Here is a 15,315-nt window from a genome sequence, read left to right on the forward strand (position 1 = left end):
ACAGACCAGTGTGAAAGAGGAAGGCTGAGACTGCAGAGGCTTGAGGCCGCTGCCACTGGGTAGCGGTAGACCTTTCCGAGCAGGCGGCATTTGAAGACTGGAGGAAGGTGCATCCCAGGAAGTAGGAACAGCAAGTGTGGGTCCCCTAAGTCTTGGGGGGAGCTTAGTTCCTTTAAGGGCAGCACAAAAATCAGTGTGGCTAGGGAGAGTGGGTTAGGGGAGACAGGCAGGAAGAGCTTGGAGATGTGGATGGAAGCTGGGCCAGTTGGGCCTTGTAGAGCATGGAAAGACATTTAGATTGTATTCTGAGTGAAATGGGAAGTGACGTGAGAGATTTAACAGTGGAGCGTCTTGAACTGCTTTACGCATTTAAAATACCGGCTCCTTCATGGCTGAATATCTCCTGTTCTCTTTTTAGATGCACTGGCGATCCTATTTGAATGCATTTAGATCCTATTGGAAGGGAATAGGATCTCATTTGAGGCCGCGGAGGGCCGTGGAAGTCACCTGCATAGCAAATACCCTGAAAGTGGCTGCAGGGAGAGTGTGAGGGTGGGACCACCCACGTAGGAGGTGGAAAATGAAAACCTCACAGCCATGAGTTCCAGATTAGGGCCTCTGAAAGCCCTCAGCTTTCCCAGCTCCCATCCTAAAGTGGGTCTTTAAACAGCAAGAAAGATTGGCTGCCGTGTGTCTTTGGAGTTCCTCTTCCTTCCCCTTCTAGGGATTTCAGCACTCCTGGGGCTCGGGCTGGCTCTAAAGTGGTCCTCTCTGTGTCTTCCCACCCACAGTAACAAAGGCATGGAGCATCTGTACAGCATGAAGTGCAAGAATGTGGTGCCCCTCTACGACCTGCTGCTGGAGATGCTGGACGCCCACCGCCTACATGCGCCCACTAGCCGTGGAGGGGCGCCCATGGAGGAGACGGACCAAAGCCACTTGGCCACCGCGGGCTCTACTTCATCGCATTCCTTGCAAAAGTATTACATCACGGGGGACGCAGAGGGTTTCCCCGCCACAGTCTGAGAGCTCCCCGGCTCCCCCACGGTTCAGATAATCCCTGCTGCATTTTACCCTCATCATGCACCACTTTAGCCAAATTCTGTCTCCTGCATACACTCCGGCATGCATCCACCACCAATGGCTTTCTAGATGAGTGGCCATTCATTTGCTTGCTCAGTTCTTAGTGGCACATCTTCTGTCTTCTGTTGGGAACAGCCAAAGGGATTCCAGGGCGAAATCTTTGTAACAGCTCTCGTTCCCCCTGTGCTATGTTACTAAGCGTGAGGATTCCTGTAGCTCTTCACAGCTGAACTCAGTCTACGGGTTGGGGCTCAGACGACTCTGTGCATTTAAGCTACTTGTAGAGACCCAGGCCTGGAGAGTAAACATTTCACCTCTGATAAGCACTTTTTAAATGGCTTTAAGAATAAGCCACAGCAAAGAATTTAAAGTGGCTCCTTTAATTGGGGACTTGGAGAAAGCTAGGTCAAGGGTTTATTATAGCACCCTCTTGTATTCCTATGGCAATGCATCCTTTTATGAAAGTGGTATACCTTAAAGCTTTTATATGACTGCAGCAGAATATCTGGTGACTGTCAATTCATTTCCCCTATAGGAATACAAGGGGCACACAAGGAAGGTGGATCCTCTAGTTGGCAAGACTATTTTAACTTGATACACTGCAGCTTCAGATGTGCTGAGAGCTCTGCCTCTGGCTTTCCGGTCATGGGTTCCAGTTCATTCGTGCCTCCCATGGACCTATGGAAAGCAGCAAGTTGATCTTAGTTAAGTCTCCCTATATGAGGGATAAGTTCTTGATTTTTGTTTTTATTTTTGTGTTACAAAAGAAAGCCCTCTCTCCCTGAACTTGCAGTTAGGTCAGCTTCAGGACCTGTTTCGGTGGGTGCTGTACTTGGATCTTCCCGGCGTGTGTGTGCCTTACACAGGGGTGAACTGTTCACTGTGGTGATGCATGATAAGGGTGAAGGGTTGTTGAAAGGAGCAGGGGCCCTAGTGATGCATTTAGCCCTGGGGCATGGAGCTGAACAGCGCTTGTGCAGGATTGTTGTGGCTACTAGAGAACAAGAGGGAAAGTAGGGCAGAAACTGGATACAGTTCTGAGGCACAGTCAGACTTGCTCAGGGTGGCCCTGCCACAGGCTGCAGCTACCTAGGAACATTCCTTGCAGACCCCGCATTGCCCTTTGGGGGTGCCCTGGGATCCCTGGGGTAGTCCAGCTCTTCTTCATTTCCCAGCGTGGCCCTGGCTGGAAGAAGCAGCTGTCACAGCTGCCGTAGACAGCTGTGTTCCTACAACTGGCCCAGCACCCTGGGGCACGGGAGGAGGGTGGGGACCGTTGCTGTCACTACTCAGGCCGACTGGGGCCTGGTCAGATTACATATGCCCTTGGTTGTTTAGAGCTAATCCAAAATCAGGGTTTGGTTTGGGGAAGAAAATCCTCCCCCTTCCTCCCCCACTCCCATCGCCTCCACTCCTGCCAGCTCATTTCCTTCAATTTCCTTTGACTTATAGGCTAAAAAGGAAAGGCTCATTCCAGCCACAGGGCAGCCTTCCCTGGGCCTTTGCTTCTCTAGCACAAGTATGGGTTACTTCCTTTTTCTTAACAAAAAAGAATGTTTGATTTCCTCTGGGTGACCTTATTGTCTATAATTGAAACCCTACTGAGAGGTGATGTCTGTGTTAGCCAATGACCCAGGTGAGCTGCTCAGGCTTCCCTTGGTATGTCTTGTTTGGAAAAGTGGATTTCATTAATTTCTGATTGTCCAGTTAAGTGATCACCAAAGGACTGAGAATCTGGGAGGGAATTAAAAAAAAAAAAAAAAGTTTTTATGTGCACTTAAATTTGGGGACAATTTTATGTATCTGTGTTAAGGATATGTTGAAGAACATAATTCTTTTGTTGCTGTTTGTTTAAGAAGCACCTTAGTTTGTTTAAGAAGCACCTTATATAGTATAATATATATTTTTTTGAAATTACATTGCTTGTTTATCAGACAATTGAATGTAGTACTTCTGTTCTGGATTTAATTTGACTGGGTTAACATGCAAAAACCAAGGAAAAATATTTAGTTGTTTTTTTTTTTTTTGTATACTTTTCAAGCTACCTTGTCATGTATACAGTCATTTATGCCTAAAGCCTGGTGATTATTCATTTAAATGAAGATCACATTTCATATCAACTTTTGTATCCACAGTAGACAAAATAGCACTAATCCAGATGCCTATTGTTGGATATTGAATGACAGACAATCTTATGTAGCAAAGATTATGCCTGAAAAGGAAAATTATTCAGGGCAGCTAATTTTGCTTTTACCAAAATATCAGTAGTAATATTTTTGGACAGTAGTTAATGGGTCAGTGGGTTCTTTTTAATGTTTATACTTAGATTTTCTTTTAAAAAAATTAAAATAAAACAAAAAAAATTTCTAGGACTAGATGATGTAATACCAGCTAAAGCCAAACAATTATACAGCGGAAGGTTTTACATTATTCATCCAATGTGTTTGTATTCATGTTAAGATACTACTACATTTGAAATGGGCAGAGAACATCAGTGATTGAAATGTTTGCCCAGGGGTCTCCAGCAACTTTGGAAATCTCTTTGTATTCTTACTTGAAGTGCCACTAATGGACAGCAGATATTTTCTGGCTGATGTTGGTATTGGGTGTAGGGACATGACAAAAAAAACCTCTTACCTCTGCTTTCTCCCACTCTGAGGCAAGTTAAAATTTGAAAGATGTGATTTATCTGGGGGCTCAGGTATGGTGGGGAAGTAGATTCAGGAATTTGGGGAATGGCAAATATATGAAGAAAAGTATTGAAAGTATTTGGAGGAAAATTGTTAATTCTGGCACCTGGAGTGTGCACCAGGGTTCCGTAGTCCACTTCTGCCCTGGAGACCGCACATCAACTGGCTCCATTTACAGCCATTTCTAAAATGGCAGCTTCAGTTCTAGAGAAGAAAGAACAACATCAGCAGTAAAGTCCATGGAATAGCTAGTGGTCTGTGTTTCTTTTCCCCATTGCCTAGCTTGCCGTAATGATTCTGTAATGCCATCATGCAGCAATTATGAGAGACTAGGTCATCCAAAGAGAAGACCCTATCAACGTAGGTTGTAAAATCTAACCCCTAAGGAAGTGCAGTCTTTGATTTGATTTCCCTAGTAACCTTGCAGATATGTTTAACCACGCCATATCCCATGCTTTTTGGGGGCTGAACAAATGAGGGACTTACTGATAATTTACTTTTGATCACATTAAGGTGTTCTCACCTTGAAACCTGATACATTGAAATGGCCATTGATTTGGGCCATTGGCTTAGAGTACTCCTTCCCCTGCATGACACTGATTACAAATCCTTTCCTATTCATACTTTCCAATTATGAGATGGACCGTGGGTACTGGGAATGATCACTAACACCATAGTAATGTCTAATATTCACAGGCAGATCTGCTTCGGGAAGCTAGTTATGCGAAAGGCAAATAGAGTCATACAGTAGCTCAAAAGGCAACCATAATTCTGTTTGGTGCAGGTCTTGGGAGTGTGATCTAGATGACTCTGCACCATTCCCAGGTTAATCCCCTGAAAAGTTACTCTCAACTGGAGCAAATGAACTGTGGTCCCAAATATCCATCTTTTCAGTAGCGTTATTATGCTCTGTTTCCAACTGCATTTCCTTTCCAATTGAATTAAAGTGTGGCCTCGTTTTTAGTCATTTCAAATTGTTTTCTAAGTAATTGCTGCCTCTATTATGGCACTTCAATTTTGCACTGTCTTTTGAGATTCAAGAAAAATTTCTATTCTTTTTTTGCATCCAATTGTGCCTGAACTTTTAAAATATGTAAATGCTGCCATGTTCCAAACCCATCGTCAGTGTGTGTGTTTAGAGCTGTGCACCCTAGAAACAACATATTGTCCCATGAGCAGGTGCCTGAGACACAGACCCCTTTGCATTCACAGAGAGGTCATTGGTTATAGAGACTTGAATTAATAAGTGACATTATGCCAGTTTCTGTTCTCTCACAGGTGATAAACAATGCTTTTTGTGCACTTCATACTCTTCAGTGTAGAGCTCTTGTTTTATGGGAAAAGGCTCAAATGCCAAATTGTGTTTGATGGATTAATATGCCCTTTTGCTGATGCATACTATTACTGACGTGACTCGGTTTTGTCGCAGCTTTGCTTTGTTTAATGAAACACACTTGTAAACCTCTTTTGCACTTTGAAAAAGAATCCAGCGGGATGCTCGAGCACCTGTAAACAATTTTCTCAACCTATTTGATGTTCAAATAAAGAATTAAACTAAAGACAACAAGTTTGTTTTTTGTAAGCTCCTCTTCTTGCTAGCAGTTTGCCACTGATCATCTAAAATCAAGGTGGTTAAACAATCTGTAACACACAGCGAGTCTGAATGCTAAGGCCTCTCCTCACCTCACTCCCTCTGCCCAACACCCTCAGGTGTATCAGGAAGTGTGTGGACACTGTGGTCAGGCAGACCTGGCCTCAATTCTTGGCTTCACCTTTACAAATTTTATGATCATTGGCAATTGATTTTTCAGAGTTTCGACTTCCTTATCAACAATATGATGATAAATAATGACGCCTGGCCAGGCGCGGTGGCTCAAGCCTGTAATCCCAGCACTTTGGGAGGCCGAGATGGGCGGATCACGAGGTCAGGAGATCGAGACCATCCTGACTAACATGGTGAAACCCCGTCTCTACTAAAAAAATACAAAAAACTATTGTGAATAGTGCCGCAATAAACATACGTGTGCATGTGTCTTTATAGCAGCATGATTTATAATCCCTTGGGTATATACCCAGTAACGGGATGGCTGGGTCATATGGTACATCTAGTTCTAGATCCTTGAGGAATCGCCATACTGTTTTCCATAATGGTTGAACTAGTTTACAATCCCACCAACAGTGTAAAAGTGTTCCTATTTCTCCACATCCTCTCCAGCACCTGTTGTTTCCTGACTTTTTAATGATTGCCATTCTAACTGGTGTCAGATGGTATCTCATTGTGGTTTTGATTTGCATTTCTCCGATGGCCAGTGATGATGAGCATTTTTTCATGTGTCTGTTGGCTGTATGAATGTCTTCTTTTGCGAAATTATTGTGGCACTATTCACAATAGCAAAGACTTGGAATCAACCCAAATGTCCATCAGTGGCAGACTGGATTAAGAAAATGTGGCACATATACACCATGGAATACTATGCAGCCATAAAAAAGGATGAGTTTGTGTCCTTTGTAGGGACATGGATGCAGCTGGAAACCATCATTCTTAGCAAACTATCACAAGAACAGAAAACCAAACACCGCATGTTCTCACTCATAGGTGGGAACTGAACAATGAGATCACTTGGACTTGGGAAGGGGAACATCACACACCGGGGCCTATCATGGGGAGGGGGGAGGGGGGAGGGATTGCATTGGGAGTTATACCTGATGTAAATGATGAGTTGATGGGTGCTGACGAGTTGATGGGTGCAGCACACCAACATGGCACAAGTATACATATGTAACAAACATGCACGTTATGCACATGTACCCTAGAACTTAAAGTATAATAATAAAAAAAAATAAAATTAAAAAAAAAAAAAAAGAAGTTAAAAAAAAAAAATACAAAAAAATAGCCGGGCGAGGTGGCGGGCGCCTGTAGTGCCAGCCACTCGGGAGGCTGAGGCAGGAGAATGGCGTAAACCCAGGAGGCGGAGCTTGCAGTGAGCTGAGATCTGGTCACTGCACTCCAGCCTGGGCGACAGAGGGAGACTCCATCTCAAAATAATAATAATAATGATGCCTAATTCATAGGATGGTGGTGAGGACTAACTGAGATGCTCATTAAACATAGTTGCTATTTTCTAATGCCTGGCCCCACTCCTTCCCTGTGAGGGAGAAGAAGGACGCCTGAGAGTGGTTATTTATGAATGAATGAGTGAATGGAAGAATGAGTGATCTGAAACTATATAGTTAGCTTAAAAACCTCTCCCTCATCCTGAAGGTAAAGCAGGAACAATTGGTCCACCCCCACCCCAGGTTTCCATTTCAGGACTCCCTTCCCTTTTAGAGCTACCTGCATGCTTCCTTTATCCATTTTCTCTGATTTAACTGATGAATTGGGAGGGGCTGGGTATAGGACTTACTGAGAGGCAACATAATATTCACACAGGCGCTGCAGCAAGATTACTGTTTGAATCCTCATTTTTTTTTTGTTTTTTTGGCATCACCTTGGGCAAGTTAATTTCCCTGGGCCTCAGTTTCTTCACTTGTAAAGAGAGATGACATGCATCTGCCTGGAAGGGTTCTTATGAAGACCACATGGTTCGCTCACGGAGAGTATGGAAGGACCGTGGCTGACACTGCTTCGCCCTTTCCAGAGTTTTCCAAAACTGCACGGAGGACTCATTTCTTTATTAGGGTGGGCTGAGGGTCTTCACATTGTTTGAGTCACGTGGATTCCGGGAAGCCAATTCATTTTCTTGTCCAAGCATTCCCTTGGCAAGTTCTTCAATCCTTGTGTTCTTTGGTTTCCTCATTTCTAAAATAGAAACAAGAATAGCACATACCCCATAGCGGTACTGTGAAGATTACAAGAGTGGACATGTGAAGTGCCCAGGATAGTACCGCACATAGTCAGCACTCAGTCCATGTTAGCTATTTTTATCGCAATTACTGTTGCCCTGTCTGAGCATCTACATTTAATAGAATGATGGATATGGTTAGATTTACATTTTCCACCTTATTATCATTTTGTACATGCCTCCTGTCTTTGTTCCTCTGTTCTTCTTACTGCCTTTCATTGTTCTAGTGATATTATGGTACAATAAGAAATATACATTTGGTCTCTGGCCCCAGTTTCTGAGACAATTTCTAAAACTCTTATAGACAGGGGTGCTAGGAGTCTCTTTTTTTCTAATATTTGGTCTTTGACCCTGGTGTCTAACACAGAGCTCCCAAATCCCTTGGAATTTCCTGGGCAATAGAAGCTTCTTTTGTTCTAATGAGGCAGCTCCTGGTGGGCTCCTGGATAACGTCAGGATGGGGAATCAGCCATGGGATTAAAGGGATGGGACTTTCAGCTCTACCCTTTGACCTCTGGAGAGGCTCTTGAGAGGCTCTGGAGAGGGGCTGATGGTTGAATAGATCATCAGTGGTCACTGATGTAATTAGTCATGTCTATGTAATGAAGCCTCCATAAAAAACCCAAGAGGACAGTGTTGAGAGAGCTTCTAGATTGGTGAACACTTGCAGGTGTCTGGAAGACGCACACCTGGATAGGACACGGAGGCTCTTCGCACCTTCCCCTATACCTGGCTCTCTTCATCTTTTCATTTGTCTATCTTTATCTTTTTCATTATCCTTGATAATAAACAGATAAATATAAGTGTTTCCCTAAGTTCTATGAGCCACCCTAGCAAATGAATCAAGCCCAAGGAGGGGTTTGTGGAAACTCCAATTTATAACTGGCTGGTCAGAGATATAGGTGACAACTTACTACTTTGCAATTGGTGTCTGAGATGGAGGGCAGTCTTGTGGGACTGAGCCCTTAACTTGTGGGATCTAAAAGAAAACCTTTAACCTTTTCCCCCCAAATTGTTAAATAAATATTTTTAGGGTGTCATTTTAATTCATCTTTTTTTTTTTTTTTTTTTTGACATGGAGTTTTGTTCTGTCACCCAGACTGGAGTGCAGTGGCACCATCTTGGCTCACTGCAACCTCTGCCTCCTGGGTTCAAGCGATTCTCCTGCCTCAGCCTCCTGAGTAGCTGAGATTACAGGCGAGTGTCACCACACCTGGCTAATTTTTATATTTTTAGTAGAGACAGTGTTTCACCATGTTGGAAAGGCTGGTCTTGAACTCCTGACCTCAAGTGATCCACCCACCTCAGCCTCCCAAAATGCTCGGATTACAGGTGTGAGCCACTGTGCCCAGACAATTTATTTTTTGAATTATTTTCTTAGTGATTGCTCAGTATGCATCTTAATCTATCACAGTATATTTCAAATTAATAGTAATTTAAATCTGATGACATAAAAATCTTTGCTCCAACATAGCTCCATTCTCTTATTACCATATATATCTATATATGCTATAAACTCAACTATATTTATTGCCTTAAACTACTTTCTATCTTTTAAAAAAAATTGACAAGAAATCAGAAAAAATTTATTTTTTAGAAATACGAATCTGCATATTTGCCATTTCCAGTGTGCCTCATTTCTTCCTGTGGATTTGAGTTACTGTCTGGTGTCATTTTCTTTTAGCCTGAAGGGATTCATTTAGCATTTTTGTAAGGCAGGTCTACTAGTAATGAATTATCTTGATCTTTGTTTATCTGGTAATACATTAATTCTACCTTCATTTTTGAAGAGCAGTTTGTAGTTTTCCTGAATGTGGAATTCCTGGTTGATGGCCATTGATGTTTTTGTTTCTTTCAGCACTTTTGTTTTGTTTTTTTGAGACAGGATGTCATTCTGTCACCCAGGCTGGAGTGCAGTGGCGCAGTCTCAGTTCACTGCAGCCTCCATGTTCCGGGCTCAAGTGATCCTTCCACCTCAGCCTCCCGAGTAGCTGGAACTACAGGCATGTCCCACCAAACCCAGCTAATTTTGTTTGTTTCTTTAATTTATTGCAGAGATGAGGTCTCATTATGTTGCCCAAGCTGATCTTGAACTCCTGGGCTCAAGCAACGCTCCCGCCTTGGCCTCCCAAGGTGCTGAGATTACAAGCGTGAGCCACCATGACCTGCCCAGCCTTTGTATATGTCATCCCATTGCCTTCAAGCCTCCATTGCTTCCAATACAGAATCAGAGCCACCCGTGTTTTGATGCTTACCTGTATCTGACAAGTTACATTTTCTTTATTGCTTTTAAGATTTTATCTTTGAACAGTATGACTGTAATGTGTTTAGGTGTAGATCTTTTTGTATATATTCTACTTGGGAGTCACTGAACCTCTTGAATGTGTAAAGTGATGTTTTTCATCAAACTTGGGAAGTTTTCAGCCATTGTTTGTTCAAATACTTTTTCTTCCCCTCTATCTCTCCCCTCCCTTGCTGAGACTCTCTTTACATATATGTTGGTAGGTCTGATGTCATCCCACAAATTTCTGAGCATTTATTTATTTTCTTTTGCCTTTTTTCCTCTCTATTCTTCAAATTACATAATTTCTATTCATTCATCTTCAAGGGGACTGGTTTTTTTCTTCTGCCTTCTTGAATCTGAGGTTGAGCTCTTCTAGTGAATTTTCATTTCCATTATTGTACATTTCCACTACAGAATAAAAATTAAGTTTTTAAAACTTATTTCTGTCTCTTGAGAATTCCCACTTGTTGATGCATTGTTGTCATACTTGAATTCTTTAAACATGGTTTCCATTAGATATTTAAGCATATTTATAATAGCTACATGAAGTCTTTGCTAAATCCAGCATCTGGGAAACACATAGTTTCTTTTGACCTCTGCTATTCCTGAGTAGAAGTCACATTTCCCTGTTTCTTTACATATGATCTAATTTTTATTGAAAACTGAACATTTTAGATACTCTATGGTAGCAACTCTGGATTCTTATTCTTCCCTGCTTGTTGCTGCTGCTGGATTTTGTTGTTTTTATTCATTTTTTAAATAACTCACCTGAGTTAAATATATGAGACTTGCCTCTACTTGTGTTTGGCCTCTGATGTTTCTGCTAGGTTCTTAAATTATTATTCCTGTTTTTATTTTTAACCCTGACTTTCTCAGAGTTGCCCCTATGTCCACAGCTGAGCGTGCATCCAATGACTAGGCTCAAACACCCTAATCCAGCAAGACCTCTGTCCTCCACCAATGGATCTGTACGTGGCTGGAGAATGTATTCAATTTTCAGGCTGTTTTCAAGTCTGACTCAATTTTTTGCTGGGCCCCTTTGCATCTCCTCTGCACATGCATGCAGCCCTCACAGTCAGACAGGACTCGGGGGCTAGCTAGCCTGGGCACGCTCTGATCTCCCCTAGGCATGTTCGCAGCCTAAGCCAGGACTATGCTTGCCACAACCACAACCTCAAGCTAGTGAAGACATTGGCCCTGCACACTCATCCACCAAATCAAGTGAGCTCTGCTGTGATTGCAGCAACAAAGCTGTCAGTCCTTCTACCTGCCTTGTTCTGGTGCTGAACAAACAGGGGAAAGGTAAGGGTGGGAGCACCCCCAGGCAACAATACCACAAATCTGCACTGTACTTACGCAAATTTCAGCAATTTTTCAATATAAACATTTCTCAGATTGTTATACATCTTTGGTCAACTTGCAGAGTGTTGAAATACTTGTTTTTGTCAATTTTGTTCAACCTTATAGTTTCTTTTTGGAGTGAGGATTTACCAACACTCTCAGTCATAGCTAGGGGTCTCACCTCTCCACATACCCTGTCCATCCTTTATTTCTCTTGTCAGAACACCAAGGAGCAGACTTGTCTACATATGCCATGTGTTATTTCTGGGGATCAGCAAGGTTTTGAGAGAATACTGAGCAATCTATGGAGCTTTTGAATGTGCCCATTGGAGTGTGTCAATGTAGGAATGTCTGACTGGGGCTTGATTACATACTAGGTAAAGAGCACATTCTCCAATGTTAGATATTCTTAAGCCATTGGGGACATTTAAATGCAGACTTACCATGTTTAGATTTGCTTCTCCAAAAATACAGAATGTATGTCCTATTTGCCCATTCTCACACTGCTACAAAGAAATACCTGAGACCGGGTAATTTATAAAGAAAAGAGGTTTAATTGGCTCACAGTTCTGCAGGCCGTACAGGAAGCATGGCAACATCTGCTCGGCTTCTGGGGAGGCCTCAGGAAACTTTCAATCATGGCAGAAGATGAAGGGGAAGCAGGCACTTCCTACTTTGCCGGAAGGAGAAGGCAGAGAGAGGTGGGGAGGTGCTACACACTTTTCAACAACCAGATCTCACAATAACTCACTTACCATCACAAGGACAGCACCAGAAGGTATGGTGCTAACCCATTCAGGAGAACTCCATCCCCATGATCCAATCACCTCCCACCAGGCCCCACCTCCAACACTAGGGATTCTAGGGATTACGATTTGACAGGAGATTTGATGAGGACACAGATCCAAACCACATCATATGCCTTAAAGAAGTAAATTTTCATAGTTTTCATTATTTGGACTATGTGCATTAAGAAGCTAGTTTTAAGTTCACATTCATGGTGGCTTACAATTGCAGTATTTGGGGCTGGGTGCAGTGGCTCATGCCTGTAATCCCAGCACTTTGGGAGGCCGAGGCAGGTGGATCACCTGAGGTCGGGAGTTCGAGACCAGTCTGGGCAACATGGAGAAACCCCGTCTCTACTAAAAAAAAATATATGTACATACAAAATTAGCTGGGCATGGTGGCACATGCCTGTAATCCCAGCTTCTCGGGAGGCTGAGTCAGGAGAATCACTTGAACCCACGAGGCAGAGGTTGCCGTGAGCCGAGATCGCACCATTGCACTCCAGCCTGGGCAACAAGAGCAAAACTCTGTCCAAAAAAAAAAAAAAAAAAAAAATTGCAATATTTGTCAATACCACCAAAAGAGCGGAGCTGAGACCAGAGAAAAGGTCTTCATTCAAGACAGAGATACACTTTCTAATAGAACTGCCTATAGATAACCTGGGGCGCCAGCTGAAGGGAAGGGTGGGGAGAATTTCCTGCAACAAGAAACACCTCTGAATGGATCCATAACCATGAAGCTACAATGTTGTTGAAAAGCTTCCCTCAGCACATGGAATGATCTTTGATTTTTCTTTCTACTCTGAGACAGCATACACACCCACATTCATACACACAAAAGCTACGTACCAGTTTTACACCACTTTTTCAGGTAATCCTCACAGCTACCATATAAGGATAAATTATTATATTTTACAGATGAAGAAACTGAGGCCTAAGACAGTTAAGCAACTTTCAAAGGTCAGAAATCTTGTGAATGGCAGACATGAAATTAGTCTTCTTGACTTTAAACATCAGTAAGAGTGGTACTTCTTAGACCAGGGTTGAGCTTCCTAGGAATTACTGAGAGTTGCTGAGTACATACGAAATTTTACTCAAGGACTAGAGTGAATGTTAGTTTTGCATGTAATGCCTATCAATGGTAGACTGGATAAAGAAAATGTGGTATATATATATCATGGGATACTATGCCACCATAAAAAAGAATGAGACCACGTTCTCCGCAGGAACATGGATGGAGCTGGAGGCCATTATCGTTAGCAAACTAATGCAGGAACAGAAAACCAAATATTGCATGTTCTCACTTGTAAGTGGGAGCTAAATGATGAGAACATAGGGACACATAGAGGGGAACAACACGCACTGGGGCCTATTGGGGGGTGCAGGGTGGAAGGAGGGAGACAAACAGGAAACATAACGAATGGGTTAATACCTGTGTGACAAAATAATCTGTACGCCAAACCCCCATGACACACGTTTACCTACATAACAAACCTGCACATGTACTCTTGAAGCCAAAATAAATTTTTTTTTTGAAAAAAAATCACATTTAAACAAGCTTTCACATTTTCTGAGGAGAAATAAAAACTCGTATGAACTTTTAACGCAAAAGGAGTATTTCATCAAAGAAATATGACACGTTCGACAGGATGCTGAAAGCTATGCCACTCAAGTCCTGGAGAAATGTGTCCCGTCTATCTATTTGGTGGGCAGCCGTCGGGTAGGGAAGCTTGAGGAGCACTTCCACCATCTTCCTGGCACCTAGTGGTGCCAGTGCTCTTGGTTTCTGAGGTCATACCAGGCTCCCTTCCTGCATCTGCTTCCTGCTGAGGAGTGATTTTCCTCTATACCTTGGCACCAGGAGGAGCTCTATTTCTAGCCGATGACCTGAGACCTTGAAGCCTACAGCGGTGGCATCCTCACTAGCAGCAGGGCCTGTTTCAGCTTCTGACAGTCTCTGGGGCAGGCTCACCTGCCCCCCACCATTGCCACAAGACCATCTCATGGTCCAGGAAGGGACCACAGCCCACCGTAAAGGCACTTGGCATCTATGTAGAGCTGACAAACTAGGAACGGTCATCCTCACTAAATGAACGTGAAAAAAGATAAAACTGCAGCAAGGAAGCCTTTGGGCAAATATTTAAAACAGTGATTTCGAAAGTGAGTGGGCTGACCTCAGTGGCCAGGCCAGGCTGGGTGCCCAGGACGTACTCCAAAGTGGCAGACGCTAGGCCCTTTGCCAAGAGCCAGTCGCCCCAAGCGTTGCAGGACAGACAGCCCTCGGAGCGACTTCCCAGACTGAGTGCGCTGCTAGGCCTTTCTGCAGACCTGCAACCTGCCATCAGCTGCCTTTTCATTGAGAAATCAGCCATTGTGGGAAAGGCCAGTGAAAGGTTTGTGAGCCGGTTAAGATTTTTATAAGCCGATTAACTTCTCAAGTTCACCCCAGACTCAGTGGAGTTTAAGTTGTAAAGATTCCTGAGTATTTCCACATTTCCAACCAGAAAGAACATGTTTCAATACTCGGGGCCCCAGACCACAGGCTGGAAGGGAGGGGAGAAGGGCGGAGAGAGGGTGCAGGCAGCAGCAGGAACCGTGTCGCTGTCTCTGGTAGCTGCTTTACATGTGGTCTCAGTGCCTCGAGGACGCCAGACGCAGACCAGTTTTGGGGCTCAACCCCAGCAAGGGAAGCATTTCCTTCCAATTGGAAGGAAGGGCTGACGGTGCCAAAATTGGAGCTGCCAGATGGTTCCCTAAGAATGGATTATAAACTAGAGTAAACACTCCATCAATTCATCTTTGAATTTATTACTAAATATTTTTAAACACCCTTTAACAATCCCTACAATCTAATCCATTCCGAATGCTAAAGAAACGTGGATAAAGAAAAACATTAAGTGGGTTTATAAAAAGCCTGGAGGTTTGGATGGAAAAGCTTATTTTAATTACTTGGCAACGTTGGTACCCACTGGTTTTAGCCCAGCATCACAAGAACCTGGGTCCAGGCAGCAGAAAGACCTGAACCCAAAAAGGACCGAACTCAAAGTGGCTCCAGGCTTCTGTCTATGGAAAAAGCAGCTAAACTGTGATCTAGGTTTAAAAAACAATGGAAAGGCAGCGTCAGAGAGCTTGAAACAATATGGAGATTTTTTTTCATCTATTTTCTGTGATTGCTTAGAAGCAGAAAGATAAAATAGATGCCCTTTCAAATTTCCTGTGTCTCATTTCCAGTCAAGAGTCCCCGACTAGTGAGTTCCTCCTTTCCCCAGCAACTCTGTGACACTGGAGAT

General features: G+C 43.2%; 1 protein-coding gene across 23 annotated transcripts in view; it reads left to right on the forward strand.

Annotated features, from left to right (window-relative positions):
• The window catches only part of ESR1 (estrogen receptor 1), a 436,798-nt gene extending 426,459 nt beyond the window's left edge, over positions 1 to 10,339 (forward strand). For 18 of the 23 annotated variants that reach the window (XM_077999568.1, XM_015137107.3, XM_028847268.2 and 15 more), the window contains one exon: positions 792 to 5,332. In XM_077999568.1, the coding sequence (XP_077855694.1) occupies positions 792 to 1,026 (235 nt within the window). In that variant the 3' untranslated portion in view covers positions 1,027 to 5,332. Of the gene's footprint in view, positions 1 to 791; positions 5,333 to 9,670 lie in introns of those variants that run through there. The other 5 variants (XM_077999571.1, XM_077999572.1, XM_015137111.3 and 2 more) reach the window with 3 other exon arrangements.
• The last annotated feature ends 4,976 nt before the right edge of the window (positions 10,340 to 15,315 follow it).

This window comes from Macaca mulatta, chromosome 4 (assembly GCF_049350105.2).
Source record: "Macaca mulatta isolate MMU2019108-1 chromosome 4, T2T-MMU8v2.0, whole genome shotgun sequence".
Classification (NCBI taxonomy): Eukaryota; Metazoa; Chordata; class Mammalia; order Primates; family Cercopithecidae; genus Macaca; species Macaca mulatta.